This window comes from Bombus bifarius, unplaced genomic scaffold, assembly GCF_011952205.1.
Source record: "Bombus bifarius isolate JDL3187 unplaced genomic scaffold, Bbif_JDL3187 scf7180000007977, whole genome shotgun sequence".
Classification (NCBI taxonomy): domain Eukaryota; kingdom Metazoa; phylum Arthropoda; class Insecta; order Hymenoptera; family Apidae; genus Bombus; species Bombus bifarius.
The window spans coordinates 267303-286961 of record NW_022884362.1 but is presented as its reverse complement, the minus strand read 5'-3'; the positions used below and the strand labels follow the sequence as shown (position 1 = coordinate 286961).

The 19659-nt window shown below is 41.3% G+C and overlaps 1 protein-coding gene across 1 annotated transcript; it reads right to left on the bottom strand.

Moving 5' to 3' along the window:
* Positions 1 to 507: 507 nt before the first annotated feature.
* Positions 508 to 6120, bottom strand: LOC117204194 (kynurenine/alpha-aminoadipate aminotransferase, mitochondrial-like). The gene is made up of 8 exons (XM_033441373.1): positions 5766 to 6120; positions 5470 to 5657; positions 4482 to 4652; positions 3526 to 3786; positions 2619 to 2798; positions 1853 to 1979; positions 1279 to 1487; positions 508 to 1161 (listed from the first exon to the last, which is right to left on the bottom strand). The coding sequence occupies exons 1-8, from the start codon at positions 5857 to 5859 to the stop codon at positions 1078 to 1080; spliced, it is 1314 nt and encodes a 437-aa protein (XP_033297264.1). The 5' UTR covers positions 5860 to 6120; the 3' UTR covers positions 508 to 1077.
* Between the last annotated feature and the right edge of the window lie 13539 nt (positions 6121 to 19659).

The following is a 19659-nucleotide window of genomic DNA, read 5'->3' as shown; positions in this document are numbered from 1 at the left end:
AGCGGCAATAAGCGTTCAGGAATAGACGCGCCGCAAATAACAAAGAACGTGGATTAACTATCTGTCAAGTTTTTTCTCCAGAATTTAATACGTAATTTAATGCAGACAAAGAGAAATATATGTCACGATAAGTACGAGCAACCGTATCTGCGAGAGCGAACGGCAATGGTTCGATATCGAGGAAACGTGCAGGCCGCAAGATGGATCCTTCTCGGCTTATATCGCAGCAGATTAAATTAATTTCGTTCGATTAATTGGTAGTTAAGACGTTCAGTGCTAAGTGAAAGAGTTTAGTGCCTGTCTTCCACCCTTGCTCCTAATTCTATAGCGTCGCGCTCTCTTTCGCTCGAACTTTTGTCACGCCATCGTATCCCCTGTTTATCTTTCCCTTCTGTGTCGAGCTAACTTCTAAACAACCGATGAATTCCTAGAAACACGTGTAAGTTGACTTTGAAAACTTATAACGATGGAAGTACGGGGGATAAGGGAAGTAGGAAAAACGCAGCATCTTGATTGACTCAGCTTTATTTACATAACATTAATACATAGCATAACAATACTTTTATACAAGATATTTTAAACTTATACAATACTATGCCGATCCGCGATAAATACACGTACTGACGATACGTCTACGAATTCCTACGGTAATTAAGTACACACGATATTTACACTAATCGTTACTTATGTTAAAAAAAAAGTTACCGATGGTCTTCGAGAGCGATGAAATGGAAAATGATCAAATTGAACAGGATGATTCGAAAAAATTGCATAAAAATTATAAAATTATATAAAATTATATATATTAAAGCGCGAAAAAATTTGATCCTACGGTCCTCTGGCAAATAAGATGACAAATATTTTTGAGCAGGTTTTGCAGGATAGATCAGGTAGATTTCTCTATGTCGCTATTCGTCGATAAGATCTTTTTCTGCGATACGATGATCTCTACCATATCAACGTACGATACTCTAGCGCGCATTGCTTTGTCGATATAAGTTTTGTCAAATATAGACAAATCTTCGTTCGAAAACCTTCGTCGTTGGTTCTTTACCAAACGAAGAAAACCCGTATGCGTTAGTTGATGAACGGATTTTCATTTATAATTGAGTAGTTATTTCGCAGCTCGGACCTGATTAGATCTGCTAACCTTTCCATTGCCTGAAAAAAAGGTCACTACGTATATCGAATAATGGTAACTTTCGTAATTCGATCGATATTAAGTAATTTGGACTAGTTTAATCGTAAGTTTGAATTTATCGCATAGTCAGAACTTACCAAGTTCATTTCCTCGTAAGAAGCTTTGGAAAAACTCGCTCTAATAGCGTTGCATGGTTTGCTAGAATCTTTCATGAAGGCTGCACCAGGCGCCATTATGACACCCTCCGTGACTCCTCGCTGCATAATCATCTTCCATGTATCCTTAATGTCTCGAACTTTGATCCAGAGGAAGAAACCTCCCCTTGGTATCGTGAAATCTACCAAACCTGCAAAGTAGGCGATACATATTAATATGCTATCACTAGCAAGGATGGCATTACTAATAGTAGGAATATCGAAATAATTTCCGTGGATTTAAGAGAAAAACAGTATTCAAATGCACGGCACGCGTTTCAAATCAACAATCGTAAATACGATTAAATAAATGAGCTAATCGCGATTATAAATAACTACGATAAAGCTACTTGATTATTTTTCAAAATTACGTTCAAAACGAGTAATTTACCAAACGACGTATATATTTAATTTAAATATTTAAATATTTAAACTAAAAGCAACTCAACGAACAACTGTGAGGAAAACAAGCATATTCCACAGTAAGGATTATCCGCTATTTGCAAATTATACGAACCGCTCAAATGCTTCTCAGCGAGTCTGGCGATAATATCCCTTCGTTGTTTATAGAACCGCTTTATCCCCGTGAAATGTTTCATCATTCCGTCGTATCCCCATAATTTCATCAGCTTGTACAGTATCACCTAGAAACAACGGTTAGTCGTGAAGAAACCGTCCCTTCTTCGCATTCGCATATGATAAAAACCGTTCTGTGTTTACATTTGCGATAACAACCGACACGCGCCACCGTTGATACAAGATGGGCATACGTCCAATGATAATTACCCGAAGCGTGCGAAGCGCTCCCGATATTTTTCACGCGATTTATCTTCACACTAAAGAAATAATATTTACGTCTACAAAATGATACATAATAACCATCGACCATATCTTTACGAAGCGTGCAGTGACATATGTTTTATTGACGATCGGAACGGTATCGATGCATACTTTATACGTACGTACGTACGTACGTATTCACGCATACGTCGACTTTGAAAAATCGCGATGATTGAAATTGGGCATCGCGCATCTTAGGACTTGTTTATTGTTTTAATTCGCAATATAGCAAGATTAATCTATCTGTAGGTATATCATCGTTGCAGTTACATTGAAACGATTGCAAGCATCGAAACGAGTACTAGAGATTTGTATGATCGTCGTAAGGATCATAATCGAAGCTTTCCATCGTGTTTTATCGTATCGCGATAAAATCACGATTAGAGGCGAAGCTTTGCGAGCTGTACCAAAGCTTGGTGAGGTAGAAAAGCAACCCTACCAACCTGCGATAATGTAGGGGCATGGAGGTGACTGCTCTGCAAGTGGAGTTCTATGCTCGCTATCAGTGGGGCCGCTGCTGTGATGAATCCCAATCTCAGACCACTGCTGATCACTTTCGAGAACGAGTCCAATCTAATCACTCTGCCTTCCGTGTCCAACGATAAGAACGATTTTGGTTCCACCTGCGCATAACCCATTTCGCATTCTATCAAAAATTGTCCGCTATGGACAGTGACAATTATTCAAACTGTTATTTCAGGCAGTCGAACGTGGAATAACATTTAGTACGATTAATACAGAAACTAAATGATATTCTGGGTAATTGGTCGGAACGATAATTGATATTCATTCGACGATTTTATGGTTTTAACTATTTTGTCGTACGTTTCCAGAGAGATTGAAATGCTCTATGAATTTATACCGACCAAAGGAATTAGAAAATTGCATAAACATCGCGACATAATATAATTCTTTTCGCGAAATTATATTTGAGTTTTTAACAATTTCTCAGCGTTTCGGATCTTGCGAACGGCGACACTCTGAGATCTACAAGTGTAGGTAATTGTAATTTTTCTTTATCAGTGTCGTCGATAGCATCAACTTAATTTTTCGTGCCTCGCTACTCCCTTAACGTCGATAGTAAATTAATTTCCATCGATATAATAGATTTATCATTTTTTCGCTTGGTAATTTCTATCTCTTTCAAACGTTTTGATCGTCGTATCTTTGGTCGAACAATCCTGCGATTGCTTCCAACATCTTTACGCGACATCCGCGAATTATCAGCGAAAAGAATCTATATTTTAAAGAGCGAAGCAATGAGAAAGAAAAATCGCGGAAATAAAAAGAGAAAGTAGAAAGCAAATATTTGGGAAATAAAAGTGCGAGAAGAATAAAAGTATCACTCACCTCGTTGAAGTGCATGAAATGATAAGGATCGTCATCCAGGATCAGGAAGTTGTATTCGCAGGCTATCCTGTAAATCTCCTTCCGCCTTTCCAACGGGATAATAACGCCTGTGGGATTCGATCCGGTGGCGTTTATGTACATTATTTTTGGCATTTTCTTGCCAGACAGCTCCCTGTTCCTCAACGTTTCCCTGAGAATCTCTGGAACCACACCATGCTCATCCTGAGGGATCGGGATCAGCTCCACCTTATGCGGCGAGACCTGTAATGGAAAAACGATTTTCCTCGATTTTCCTACGCTATCAATCGCTGCATAGTAAAAGCGTCCTGAATTCGTTGTAGCGATAAAGTGTTGTACCTCCGCGTTATATCCGTTACTCCTTATTTGTCAATTGTCCGCTTAAAAATTCGGATTACTTTCCATGTGCGTACATAATAACGAAGACCGCTTTTATCACAGAGATTATGTATCGAGAAAAGAGGGGAAAGGCGTGTATCTATTGAAACGTACGACTCGACATTTACGACTAGCTATATAACGATGAGGAAAGATATTTATTCCTGTAAACCTCACGTGTTGATAAATCGGAATAGAAGAAATCTCGTAATTATCTGGAAACCCGAATCACTCGAGTTAATATTTTATACTTACAAAGAAGTTCTTTTTCAGGTCATCGTAAATATTTCATCAGCACAATAATTCGGATTTCTCCGGATTTCTGATTTCTTTTATCGCGCCAGCAAGAATTTCAATATTGCTTCGTATCTCTTACAGTTAACGCTCCGCGAATGAAATATTCTTTAAATTCCACTTTCTCTGTCATTAATTTTAGAAAAAGAAAGAGAGAGAGAGAGAGAGAGAGAGAGAAAGGAAGTTTGTTTCGATCTTGGAAATAATCTAATTGCGTAATATTAAGAGAAACGCGATCGGGTGAAAAATAGCGGAGAATTACCGACCACAACTTCCACGCCCGGATAAAAAGGATCGTGCACCAGGAGAGGATCGCCGGGGCCGAGTATGGCCTCGAGAGTTTTGCTTAATCCGTCCTGAGATCCAGAGACGATCACGATGTCACGGCTCTCCCACAAGGGTGGTGCGTGCGTCCTTCTCTGGAACTCCCTCAGGCTCTGAAACCAATTTAGCATTCAATGTCGTTAAACATATTGAAGGCAATTGCGTTATCTCAAAGTGAGAGGAAAAAAGTGAGAAAGAAGCGGTTTAACTACAAACGTACGATTACCCACGAGTTTTTGATAAATGTAATCGTTATTCGTGTAGAAATACCGTCGAAGATCCTTATCGAGTGACAGGGATGTCGCATTCCACGATCATTTGGATATCTTTATCTTTGATTTTCATCGTATAATCCACGAAATAGCTGTGTTAACTTGCCTCTTCGTATATACGGACTATTTGATTCGATAGGTTCAAAAAGAATTTTAATCTTACTCTTCGTAGCCACGGAATATTTACAGTAGAGTCTAAGAAATGTCAATCTTTAATCTATATCGTTAAAGAAAATATGGACGTTGGATCGAAGAGCATAATGTAGCGATCTGGTAAGTCGAGGTACCAAATAATGTGGCAAACTTCGCGTCTCTGGTAACAACAAAGATAAGAGCAACTATCGTCAAGTGAGAAAATAATATATCGAAGAATAGCGCAAAATTTAAGAATCGCATGTTTCTTTGGAGGCAAAATTCTAGGAACTTTTCAACGCGTCTGATCATCTTCCGAACGAGATTAACAAACGCAACAACATCGGCATCGCCGCTTTTATGTTATTTTATCGTGTACGAAGCTTGTATATGGCACGGTTGTGGAAAATGGCGCAAAGATAGAAATCATTAGACAGGGTATAACGAAGATTCTGCGGCGCGCCGATAACTCGCAATTGGAATCCATAAAACAAATTGGTCCGAGTGAAATCCAATTTTCAGTTACCTGAAGAAGCGGCGGGTAGCCCTGAGTAGGAATGTACTGCAAAGCCGAAGCCAATTCTCGGTCGTCAAGGGTGAAAGACGATCCATCTTTGAGTTTGACGGAGATCTCTGCGAAAGGGAAGGTTTCTTCGTTCGGCATACCCTCCGCTAACGAGACCACGTTCTTCGGCGCTGAATACGCTATTTTGGCTGAAAGACGCGCGAAAAGACATCGTTAGAAAACTGTCTGCCCAATTTTTTTCCACCAATGTCTAATAAATAAGGTTTTCGACAAAGATCCTTATTTTATCTTCTTACTCAATTCCCTGGTAGTGGCCGATCTTCTACGTTTAGAGACATCCGTCTTGAACAACGAATAATCCATCTCGAATTTTTCTCTCGTCTTATGCATTTTCGTTCACTTTCTCTCGATTGGCACCTCGAAGGCCAATCAGCGCAGGTTCGAATATCGAATGGATCGAAAGCGAGACGAATGGAAAAAATACGACTGTTTTCGCGACAAATGCCGATAGTGACGAAGAAAACTTCTGGTTGGCGAACAGGAAACGCGAACCAGTGGAAAAGAACAGAAAATAAAAATGGATCGTTTAATAACACATTCTTTTTCATGAAACACCGACGCTATTACTATCAACACTGACAGCGCGGCTCGTTTACCCAGCTTTTATATATAGCGATAGCTTTGGTTGCGTCAGATAGCATTAACATATTCGAAAAGGAATACACGGCGATACACAGTAGCTGCTTCGACTATTTACCATTACTATCAACTAGCAACGTTCGTGTGAATCTTCGAATACAAGCATCTTTTAGGATGATGAAAATGCTTCGAAGATCGAGAAATTTTTTCAAGGAATTCGTTCTAGGATGTTACAAACAATAGTCATCGATGCGAGATTACGACTAGCTGTAAACAATGGTGTTGTAACGAGTTGCGATATGCGAATGAGAATAAATCTCGTACGGGTGGATGATTTTTTGCATAAACGTCGATACCTTCGAAACGAGACGAATAAACGAAACGTTTAATGTATCGAGCGTCTTATTTTTACCGTTGGGAAAAATGTTAGTCGAGCAAAGTTATTGAAATAAAAAAGAAGGAAAAAGAAAAAAATAAGGAAATTGAACTTTGTTTATCACGAGTTAGCTCCAGACTCGTGGCGGGTATTTTTACATTTTTATAAATTTCATCATAGATTAGAAGAAGTGGGAAAATTGGGATTTTCGAGCGTGCATCGGATTTATCGTAAACGTCTGACGAACGATTCGTAACACGTATCGTCTGTCATGATGTAATAAAAGGTCAGCGTTTCGTCTGCCTGAACGGATGACAGTAAAACTGATAGTAAAAATGACCCGGTTTCCGTCAACAGTGCCACCGTTAATGATCTCCGGGGCAATTACTCGACCGATACCAACGATACCAAAAACTGCAATTATCCTTCTCGTAACACCACGATTGCAATCGAACTGTTGCAAAAAAAAGGGGGGGGGGCGGGGAGAAAAATATCGAACTGAAACTATATTACTGTAGGACAAAAAAGAGACTAATCAAATCGAACTAGCCATTTGTTACTAAAACTCCAATATCGGGATAAAATCCAATATCGCCGTAAGTAAAATCGAACAAAACACTGAACTTTCGTACAAAGCTTTTTCTATGTCTAACGATTACGTCGTCCAAGCACGACGTGACGAGATTAATTGCTTCATTACGAAATTACTCTTCGTCTAAGCCTTTATCTGTCTTCCGTTTAAGGCAAAAACGCACTCTATTTCGATCGTTTCTAGGAAAGTTCGTGAACGAATACGCGTCCGGATATGGCTTAGTCAACCGCTCTGTTCTTTTCTCGTTCTTCTTCTTTCATTTCGAGCGGGGGCAATTCGAAAAACATTCTTTCACGTTCGCGATACGTTTGTGGGAAGTTGTTAAGAAATAGATAAGGCGACGAATCAACGTCGATTCCTCGTCCGTTCGACGATGATTCGTTGGCATATCGTCAACGAACCGTGACATTCGATTGTCAACGCGCGAGAAGTGGAAGTTTTTAATTAGAAAAGAATTAATCGGTCCTGATAAATTCTTTTCCTTCTCCGTAATCGGTCGTTCCCTTTGAAGTATGTTTTTATACATACGGATTCGCGAAAGTATTCAAACGTACGTCCACAAGTTGCAGACACTTTTTGTAAATATAGTACTAATACGTCGTAGGAAAAATTTTGAAATTTCGTTAGCACTATAGCGAGACATAAAAGTATCTCGACTGGCCGTTATCCTTAAAACGGCTGTTCGTGCTGCATATTAATCTTATTAATCTTTTACTAAATATGCGTTTGCGATAAATATCTTGTAACTTTTATATACAATTTCACCTTAGTTTCATTTTACTTTCGATTTGAAAAAAAATGTTTATGCGACGCGCGCGACATGCAACTAAATGTTTTCTACGATAAGTGTTCAAATATTTTCGTCAGCCAGTGTACGCGTATTTTCGTTGTGAAAGTGTACATTGTAGATCCTTGGGTGGGACGAACCAACTCCCACCAGAAAATCGCTGGAGCACGCCAGTTTTATTATTTTTCTTCCGCCGCTAATCTTGTACGAGGTATTTCGTAAGCGTCGCGCGTCGCGCTGATGCAAGAAACATCGAGGTTTGCTATGTAGACTGCGTTTCTTTCTCGTGCAACAACTCGTCTAATCACGTAGACCGTAGGCGAAGGTCACGGCAAAAGGTGGCAAGTTTGCTCGAAGGGTAACTGCACGGTAAACCTTCTGGGTTTTGTATTCGATGCGCCAGATAAAAGTTGAGCGATAGTTATTTGACTAACTCGACCGCTCGATGCTTCTCGGCGAAATTCGACGAACCTCCGTTGTATTCAGTACAGTTACGATACTTGCTTTAAGTTTATTTAGAAGTCATCGAGGAAGTAGGGACGATTATGTCGAATCCAGTGAAATTTTTCACAGGTTCCAAGTTAATCATATGCAATCGATACGTAAATACGAATATATATGCTACGGCAAACTGTTACGATTATATTATATACTACGTTATATAAAACCGTTTGAAACTCGATTAACACTATGATAATACACGATTGATATATTTTTTAAAATTGAAATCAGTTTCAGAAATCAAAACATGCACATGGAAATTATTAGGTATTTGCTATGTGAAAAATGAAACACGGTATCGAAGGTAGTATCGTAGTATTACCACGTAGTATTATCAACCGTTACCACGTAAGAAAATTTTTTAAGTAAATGTTTTTTTATGTCCTACGCGTTTTTAGGTTTATTTGAAAATTTATTGAAGAAATGTACGTTAGAAAATGATTCAAAATTTTAAATGTTTTATTCACGACGCATAATATAACATGTCTGTACAAAGTTTCTATACATATTCAAATTCTTTCATGGACCACTGTATGCGCGAGCGTGAAAATATATGTATATAACACAACGTAAGAGATGGCACGTTCTGAAACACGTGACCGAACTATATCGCACCATTTGATTATGCAAAATCCGAGATAGCATCGCTTTATCTCTATAGTCGTAGATACACTATATTTGAGCCAATTACGTAATGCATGGGAAGAGAAAGATACGTGTGAGGTTTTATAAAAGATCGGCTATAATCGTATCACGATTAGAACGATCGGACGAATTCTAAGAAACTCGGAGAAGAAAAATTCGTCTCTTATAAATTTGGTATCTGCTTGTGTGAAACCGAGAATTATTTTTGACACCGATTTCAGTTCGTTCGATGAAATCGATACTCGAATTTTCAGAGTTCAATGACGCCGAATGAATCGTGTTTCGAAGGAATTCAAACGAAAGCAACATTCGCACAGTGGTTTCGCGTAAACCGGTTGGATAACGTCACACTGTTGCGATTTCATTTGCCACTTTCCTCCGCTAATGAATTTAAGCAACCGCCAGACTGACGTTCAATCACATCTATTACCAATAAAATCAATATATTCTCTTGTTGCCATATTCGTGTCATCGTATAGTTATCGTATAATAAATATACTTATCAACTTTTATGGAAGGATTAAAAAGTTTGTGCAATGTCGATCTTAAGTACGATACAATTCGTTGATAGACAATGTCAAACAAGCATCGTTAACATTCATGGTTGTTAGGTATGTTCGTTACGTTTATTTGTAATATCAAACCTTCGATAGCGTAATAAAATAACGAAAAATGAAGAAAGAATAAGATCTCAAAAATAATTATTTCGTGTATTTTCCGTATCAAATATGAAAACTAAGTACCTTGACGCGACGATAATCTTTCGTTAAAGAAAAGAAAGTATCATTAAGATTTGAAATTTATTCGTTTTTAATGGTGTTATTATATGTTTAATGGTTTGGAAAAATATCTTCTTCTTAATCTCAAAGTAATTTCTTTTATTCTTTTGCGTTTGAAGATTGCATTTGAAAGTTCAATGTGATATTAATCAACGAAACCCGTTTGTTTTGGAACGATGTTAGTTCAGAGGTAATCGCTAATTAGTTGTCCAGACGTTATCGAGCTTGTCATTAACGAATTTTTCGTAATAGGTAATGATACGAATAACAGTAACAGACTTCTATAATGCTAATTGTAATTATAACGACAATATAACGATAATTTGAGATTGTTACGATAATTAGATATCGTTAGAGATAAGGAAAAGATCGATGTTATATAAGGCAAATATTTTCAAAAATTACACGAACGATTCTTATCGATTATCATTGTATTATTTGCCTGTTTACGTTAACATGTTTTTCCATGTATGCACATGATGCAACAATCGTTATTACTTAACGTCGCTGCGATAAAGAGAGAACGAGCGTGCTCACCATTTTACGACTAGAAAATTCCGATACATGATTGATCGATAGACTCCTCGGATTCTTTATTCGATTTTATTTCGAATCTTTATTCGATAATGTTGTTTGTTGCTGAAATCTATTAATATTGCAATTTTCAACCAACATGTTTTCGAATGATTTCGAACGACGATTATCGAAAAAGAAAAGATGGTCATGGTCATTCTCCTTCGGAAGCGATCTCGATTGCCGATTTTTAAACGATATTAAGCTTTCCTGGTAGCGACATCTTACGCCTATTTGGCAAACTATAATAAATGTAAAGCGTTTGTTGCTTGCACGGATTCTGCGAACAAAATTGTTAGAATTTATAATCATTTTAAAGGCAAGAACGATCGGCAAGAAAAAGAGGCGCGCTGGTAAATAAAAAGGAACGTAACTATAGAATATTACGAGAATGCGCGGATGAAAGGATCGTCGTTGTGTTTAATGTCGTTAATCGATGGCCAAGTTGCTTCTGAAAATTCGCAAATATCTGCGAGACGCGCGATGACCGTTGGCGAGGTAGAAATAAAGAAGATCCGATCAGGTGCTCCAGGGAGAAGAAACTGGTCCGCGGATTGGCAGGCGACGGAGATGGAGAAACGTACTTAACGAACGGAGAAGTTCATTAAAAGCGAAACGACATTAGCCGACCTAAAATCAACTCTCCGACGATTCCGCTTACGCTTGCTTCCCACCTGAACAGCTCTCCCCACCTTGGCAGTCGGTGTCAGCTCCACAGGTGAGATAGAAAGAGCTGGTCTCTCGATGGTGGCGGATAGTCGAGCGAGGTTGGACGAAGCCGAAGAGGAACAACGAGCACGGTAACGAAGGTACGAAGATGACGAAAGAAAGAGGGAGAAAGGAGGAGGATGGTGGAACCGGCAGAGGCTAGAAAAGGAGGCGGAGCAGGAACCAGGAGGAGAAATCGTGTCGCAGTTCTCGAAAGCAAAGAGGTGAAAAAGAAAGAGACGATAGGTCCGCCGATAGGAAATAGATCCTCAGGATTGGCGGTAGAACGAGACGAGGATCAGAAGGCTGAGGCTGAGGCTGAGGCGCGCGAAAGCGGGGGATGAAAAAAAAGGCCCATCTCCTCACGGGAGATTGTCTTCCTTCGAGTGCTCCGTAGCCCCTTCGGTGCCGGCTGTCGTTAGCCTTAATAGAAACCACTCAGCGACTATGAATTGCCTACCGATTATGCTGCAAATTTCATTATTTTCCCGCTGGAAACGGTGTCGCCTCGCCCCGTATTGGTCGATCGTCGAGGATTCATCGAGAAGAGGCGCCAGTTCCTCGAGGCCGGCTACCAACTGCCGGCAAATTTCCTTCGACGGGCGCGAGATTATTGGAAAGAATCGTGTCACCCGGTGAACTTTGACTGATTCACGCCGGTACGTGCTTATGAGATAAAAGTGTTTCTTAATCGGTTCGACGATAGGTTGTTCCTCGTTTTGTAACGATTACGGCCAACATCGACGCCCGCAGCCGGCCGAAAGTGCTATGCGAACATCCGTGCCTGGATCAACTGTCACGTCCGGTACATACGAATATTTTTATTCTTTTCTTATTTGTATTATAAGTACGTTATTTCCTTACTGCTTTTTACATCGTGCGCTTTCCGATACATATATATATATATATATATGTGTGTGTGTGTGTGTATGTATGTAACGAGCAAAAAGGTGTAATGTAAGTAATGCAAGAAAATCTCGAAGATTCTAGAGAATACAGTTGCAACGTTAAAAATAATATAAATACCAAATTTCTATAGAAAATTACTATGTAAAAAAAACATTGTACGCTTGTAAGAAATTCTGCTGAAACTACTACAAACCAGAGTACCAAGGTTATTGTTTAATGCCCGACGTTGTCCTCGTTGGCGGAGTGTCTCTAAACGTTCTGTCGCTGAGAAAAATCCTAAACGATTCGATGAATAGAGCCGAAAGTTTCCGTGCATTCAGTTGGTTGAACGCTTACGAGATAGTTTTGTATTTTATTCCGGGCGCAAACTATGCTGTTCACGCCCAACGTTACCTAATTGGGTGCACCCCGTGGTCGAGCCATTATACGGGGTGTCAAAATACCTCTCTCCATTTTTCGTAATCCTCCATGTACCTATACATCTCCTGCAACCTCTTCCCCCTCTAACCTGACCTTCGGTGGTTCGTTGGGACAAAGAAGTATGCGTGCTTGTATCTCAAAGCGACCGACCGAATGGAATGCACAATAGAATTGTCGCCACACGTCCTTTCGAGGAGTAAGAGACGTTTTCTTCGCCTTGTCTGCCACGCTATAAGCCGTCTCGGAAAGAGACCCTCTAACAGAAGTGCTTTGCCAAGTGTAACAACATGTGTTTACGTATGTTTTCATCCCCCCTTGCGCCTCTTTCGCCTCTTCCACCCCGTACCACCCTTTAACTTTCTGTTTTCGTTCCACCACATCCTTTGTCGTACGTTGCGCAACATTTTCACGTTTCCTTCGCTTATCCTTTCACACGATTTTTCTCTTTCCACGATTTCTCCTTTCTCTTTGTCGATCCGTAGCTTCTTCCCTTATTTCTTGTTTCCTTCTCTTCGCTCGTAGCTCGTACGTATATACGTTTCAAGTATACATAGCAATCGTGGCTCGAGTCGGGTTCCACGAACGTGGAATTGGAAAGCAGAAAAAAGGGCAATTTTATTGTGCTGGAGAATGGTGGAATCAACGGATCTAGGTTTCCTTTACAAACGTATCGGTTACAATTCGGGCATGAACGGAGCTCGTTGCCGCAGAAGGGGTGGAGAATATTTCGTGTCCCCCTTTATAGACTTCCCGTCGATGGTTCCGCTTCGTTCCTTTTCCCACTCGTCTCCCTTCGTCATTTCCTTCCACGATTCTTTCTGATTTTTGATACCGCGATTGAGATCTTTCCTCGCCACTTTGACACACGGATAGAAGGAAATTCGCTGTGAAACGCGAATCTACGTTCGATCGGTTGCTTTCTTCGTGTATTGTTCGCATAATAGCAAGATCGAGGAGGCGCGAGACGAGGAAAATTCTGATTTAATCGAGAGGATTCTCCTACGGTCTCGAGGCTGAAATCCGATTTGACCTTTCGATAGAGCGAGCTTTTAGTTGGCGCCTTTTCCAACTTCGACGGTGGCTAACGGAATTACACCGAAGGACCGATAATTGCTGATAATTCGGTGGAACTTCGTTAAGACGCTCATCTGGGTCGGGACGAAATGCTTTCATTTGATTATTACTCGATTTCGATAATGCGATTATCACGTTTAAGCCGAGCGAATAGATTACGTTTTCGTCTCGTTTCGAGCATAGATCGAGCGAGCAGTTGAAACGGTACGTTAAATGATTATGTTAACGAGCGGTGGACGAAGAAACACGGAATACGGCTGGTGTTTTCAATCGTTGCGAGAAACGGGGGTTGGCCGTGCGTTGTAGATTTCGATTAATTAGAAACGATATTGCGTTTGTAAATGGATTGTTTCGTTTAGAAGCAAAACGAACGTACCTTTAATTCCACGCGACATTCGATTCTTCTGTCAATTTGCCGCGAATTTTCTTCCCATGAAGAGCGAAGGATGAATTATGCAACGGTAGAAATTACTTTCGTATCGAACCAGCATTAACCCGATTACGTTCGAATAATGAAGCAATCGAATTAAGATTAAATCGCTTTTGAAAATACGTCTGAACGCACCACTAGTTTTAAATCTTATTTCAGCTATTAACGAAATCGGTGCGCTCTGTGTGTCCTCTATAATTTGTAATTAGCTCGCGGAACGTTGTGTTTCGACTTCCTTGGTTCCACTCCGGATCAAATTGAAATTAAAGAAAAATTAACGATAAAAGAGATTGTTAAAATAAGCTAGAAAAAGAAAGGAGAGCTCGTTTTAAGCATTTCTCATTTTAAATACTGATTTTAAATATGACTTGCGAAATTATTAGGAAATTTCTATGGATATATTGCGACGCACGATTATCACGATCCGAATATGTACAACAAGAAGGAAAATATACATAAATAGTACTATAAATTTCATATTTTAAATATTGTCATACGTAACAACGTTCTAAAAGTTTATTAGCCACGAAATGTCGAAGACGTACAATATTTTTTACTTAATATACGATAGAATATACGAAATACGAATTCCTTCGTTTTAGTACACTGTCGAAAGGTTTATATGTGATCGATAATTGACCGTTCGATCACTTCTATGACCTTTGCGAAGCGTAGATTTGCAATAAATGTTACGTACCTTTCTACCTGTTAAGGTATAATAAATTAATAACTTTGTTAGTACACAACATCGATACATATCAATATTACACTCCAAAGACCTCGATAACCTTCTTACACGCACGCTTGTTGTCAAACAGACTATTCTAGAAGCTTCTAACATCTAACAACAGTCTTTTGTCTCAACTAAGACCTGGACGTCCTCTGACGCTTACACGCACACTGCCATGTACAGTGTAAATGTATCATCTACCTAACAATAACCATGGTAATCGCGTCTTGTCATAGTGTTAATAAAATTTCTACGTTCTTTCCATAATAGTAGGTACAGTTTATTCACGAAAGATTCTTGCGTGACAAGCATTCAAACATTTTCGTCAATTACTATATACCTGAAACGACACGAGAAGATTGCCTTACAGTCGTCAATGAGTAGTACGAGCCACAACCCTCGTGAAACGTCTCCGATTACATTCTTTATCCTAATTAGGTTTGCGAGGCTCTGCGCCTCGACCAGCCACCAATTATTGGTAATTGCGTAAAGATGTCACTTGGTAAGCGGATTGTTGGCGGTTTTACAGCATTGTACTCTTCTAAGCCACACCACGAGGCTGACAAAGAGGAAGGGGACCATTGGTTCCCGCTTCTCCCTCGAGCGACGCCGACAATGAGGCAACACGCTTCCAAGTTTCTCTCCTGTCGTTCCATTCCTGTTCGATCTCATTTTTCCATTGACCGAAAGCACAAGAAACTGTTTTCCTTTCATCCATAAAAAGGGCACGATCGAACAGATCACCGTGTAATAGTATCGATTCCTAGATTCGGGTAGTTCATTCGAGAAGCTCTGATTCTTGTATCGAAACTCGATTTTCTTCTTTTCTTTTCCTTTCCTTCTTTTTTGTTTGTTGCCGCAGCGATTCAAATTTATACGGGCAGATATATTTTATATATTATTAGACATAGCACATTCGTAAATATAACAATTAATTACAAGCAACTGTAATAATAATTGCATTGTGTATACTTCCATCTTTTTATACAATCAAGTTCGGAAAACGTTTGAGAACCGGATTATCGAGATATTGGAATTCGATAGATTTGGAATTTATAACACTAATTAGTTTTGTTACCTGAGATAATCTTCTATTTTGTTTAATTCAACGTTAATCTCGCAAAGATGAAAATGTGAAAAGACGCGTCGTTTTATCATCGAAATTCGCACATTTAGCGATAAATTACCAAACAGCTTTCAATTCGCCTCTTACAGCACAGTGACGTTAATTAAGGATCACCCTGTACATTGTACATAATGATCCGACGAAAAAGTTTGATAGAGTTCTAACTGTATACACGAACACCATGAAAGATGTTTGTAAGCAGGTTGCTGCTACAGTGTCGCTTTAATTAAACTCCGGGCTATTACGACTGCTGAATATTTAATAGCTCGTTAGAAAAATAAAGCGAGAAACAGGCTGTAACGAATTCAGTAACTGCTCGCAGTCTCTCTGGATTGCATCAAGCAGCAGGTAATTAGAGGCGACATCTTACACGAGGCGAATCTACGCGGTGAAAAGTATCTTCTAATCCGAGTATAGAAACTCGATAGTTAGAGAAATAATTGCACGTAGGGCACGTTTTCATAGCTTAGGACGCATCGTCCACGGCACAGGTATCAACGGATAACCGGTTCTTTGCACCGCATCGGTCCCGCGTAGAAATTAAATTAGCTTCTCACGGTGAAATTGAAAAATCCCTTAAACCGAGGCAACGTGAGCAAAAGTGGCTGGATGGAGATATAGAAGAAGGGACAAGCAGGAGTGGCAAAAGAAAAAGCGAGAAAGAGAAAGAGACAGAGAGAGAGAGAGAGAGAGAGAAATAAGGAGGAGACAGGGGAACGGCCGGGTAAAAACTCAGCGCACCGCGAAAACTCGTTTAAAGATGAAAGGCCGGCTAACGACTTATTTTCGATAAGGAAAAGTTAAGGCACTTGCCCCTCGCCACCATCGCATCCAACTCCGGTCGAGCCCTCTGCGGCTCGCTCGAAAACGGAGGGGTGAAAACTCGAAGCGTTCCTCGCGGGGGGTTGGTTTTCCAGCGACGATGAACGACGTCGATGTGCTTCTTCTTCGTTCGTTTCTTCTCCTCTTCTCGTTCCCTTTCTTCCCCTTGGCCGTCCCCTTCGCCGCTCGATGCTCTCGCATTCCTCTCGCTCCTGAACACGCAGCAAAAACACAACAGTTGCGCGCAACTCAACTCAATTGCTATGTCAAAACGATGTGAAATGGGATTGATGTAATTTGGTTAGGCGCGCGACCCCCTTCTGCCACGCTGTCTCTGTCTTCGTTGCACCCTCGTGCGGCTCGCAACCCCCGCGGTGGTGTACCGTTTATAGCGTTGTCGCCGCCACTGTCCTCGTCGTCAGTTCCGTTCTCGCGTGTACCGGGTGTTTTCGCGACAAACGACTCGATTCAAGGCTGATTCTAATGACTTATGAAGTCAAGCCAAATGACCGGGGCTCGCCCTCTTACACGGCCGGCCCTTCGTCACCCCTCACGGGACTTTCGATAACTTTCGAGTTTCACGGCGGGCAAATCGAATAATTTTGTCCCCGGGAACGGGACGACGAGTTCCCGTTTAGCCGGTCTGCCTGTCGTGTATAACTTGTATTATTGTTCGTTTCGTCGTGACAAAGAGGGCAGCAGAATGATGTAAGAGAAAGGGAGAGAAAGAAAGGGAAACGTTGTCGAGCGAAGAAATCGAGAGACAGCACGATTTGATTGTTGCTCGTTACGGAAGCCGGTTCCATTATCTTGCTTTATTATATTTGCAGCGACTAGTCCACCACCCTTGCGCGTACGCGCAGAAACGTTTTCTCGTCGTAGGAATGCTCTCTCTGTTATCACAATGTCGTTAGAAGTGCGACGAAGTGCAGCTTTAAACAGCACTCTGTGATTATTAACCGTTAAGATAAAAAAGAATATATAATATTACTTTCATTATCATCGTTTTAATCGTCTCGATTATTTGATGAGAAATTGAGGCAAAAAGATAAAGAAGAAGAAAAATGTCATATAGAAAAGAAAAATTTTCTCCTGGGAAAAGATCAAACTAGTATCGATTTTAACATTTTAAATCGACGTGCAGCCTCGTAAACGAGGGTATTCGCGAAATCGCCCGGTTCGCCGCGGTAAACCTCATTAAATTTCTATTCCGGCTAGCCGGTTCTTGCCTCAATGGCCGATAATAGGTTGCCCCATGGAAAAATGGCGGCGGCTAATTAGCCGCGCGTTGGAACACCGCCGACGAAGAAGCGAAAACCGACAAAAAACGCAAAAAGAGCATAAAAAAGAGAAAAAGGGGGAAAACTAAAGGACGCGTGGAAGAAGAAGGGTAATGAAAGGAATAGCGCCATTTAAAATCCAGTATCGCGAACAATCGTCTTCTTAATCGCGCGGCACGAATGAAATTAATTCCGGCGGTGTCGAACGCGCGTCGACTAATTAGATTCTGCCGGTAAGTATCGAGGCCGAAGCAAACTCGTGGAATAGAGAAACTAATAAGAACCGATTCCAAAGTGTTTCGCAAGTCATGTTCGAGGATAGTTTGATCAGTACAGTTCGAAAGCCGCCTGAAGTGGCGCGTTTAACCGAGTTACGTTATTTCGCATGGCAATCTCGCTGTTCCTGCCGCGGGTTTCGCTGAAAGTCGCCTAATTAACTCCGTCGAACGATACAACGCGCGTAAAGCGCGTTTCCATTCGGTTGAATATCTCCGACTATCTGTCTAAAGCTTGAAAAATTCGCGAAAATGTCGCGTAAATAGGTCTACACGAGAGCCTCGGAAATTTTCGCTAGCGATTGACCGCGATCTAAGCAACAAGTCAGGGAACAGTGAAATTCGCGGTGTTGCACGAGTTTCTCTGTAACAGCATCTTTGGTTTGTACAAAATTATGGAATTCGTTATTGTTATCTTGCGGATAAACCATTTTCCTCGAGACAGAGCAACGTTCCCGCTAGGGAACGACCTAGCGATATTTCCCGAGCGTCCTCCATGATGTTGAGAAAGCAAACGTAAAGATGGAAAACGATCGGTGGCGAATCGGTAGATCCGTTGCTGCGGATTCTGCCGCGGAAGGTCGAGAGAGCGTCGTGGCAACGACGACGTCGACGACGGCGGCACTTTGATCGGTAACCTCGTTTATGGTGACGCTGGACACAGAATGTAGGAAACACCGATAACACCGGTGACGGAAATATCGACTTTTGAGAGCTGCCACGAGCATCCCCTCCCCTTACCGGGGAGGCACATCAGCCCCTGGCGAATCACCCCATCACAGAGCGTTCCTCTCGTTCTCTGGCTCGTGACGAGGACAGCCGGATGAGAAGCTACGGTAGCGAGAAAGAGGAATAGATAGGCAGGAATGGAAAGAGCGAGAAGCACGAGGAGAATTGAAAGGAGAGAAGCTTTAGGATGAAAAAGGAGAGGGACGGAAAGATAAAGCGAGAAGAGTGGAAACGGCGAAGAGGAGAGAGGACGAGGAGGGACGTACACACAGAGAGAGGATCGACGAGTTCGGGTAAGCGTGGAACGCCGTCGGTTCTGAAACGGCGAAGCCTGAGGGAGGGAGAGGGAAGAACCGACCGCCCTGGTGGCGGTTGAAAGAACCAATTTTGTCCTAATAGAAAAATCCCCAGCGCCGAACCCAATTTATAAACCCGCAAACATGGCTGGCGGAGGGCGCTCGTCTCGCCTCGTCTTGCCTCGCCTCGCCACCGCCGAATCCCGACACACAACGCCAACGAACATCGGATTTATAAAGCCGAGTCAGCCGTGCACCATGTGCCGCAGACGCGTAAATTCCGTTCGCATAAACGACCGAGCCCACCAGCGGCGAGCACACACGTCACAGCTTTGCGAAGAAGACGACGAGAGCGACGACAAAGACGAGGATGAGGACGAAAACGACGACGAAGCGAGGAGAAAGGAGGAAAGCGAGGAAAATTGTCTAGTACCCAGCGTCATACGCATCCGTGGATCTTGATCCCGGCAAAAGCAAGCTGGAAGCTGGTGTGCCTGAT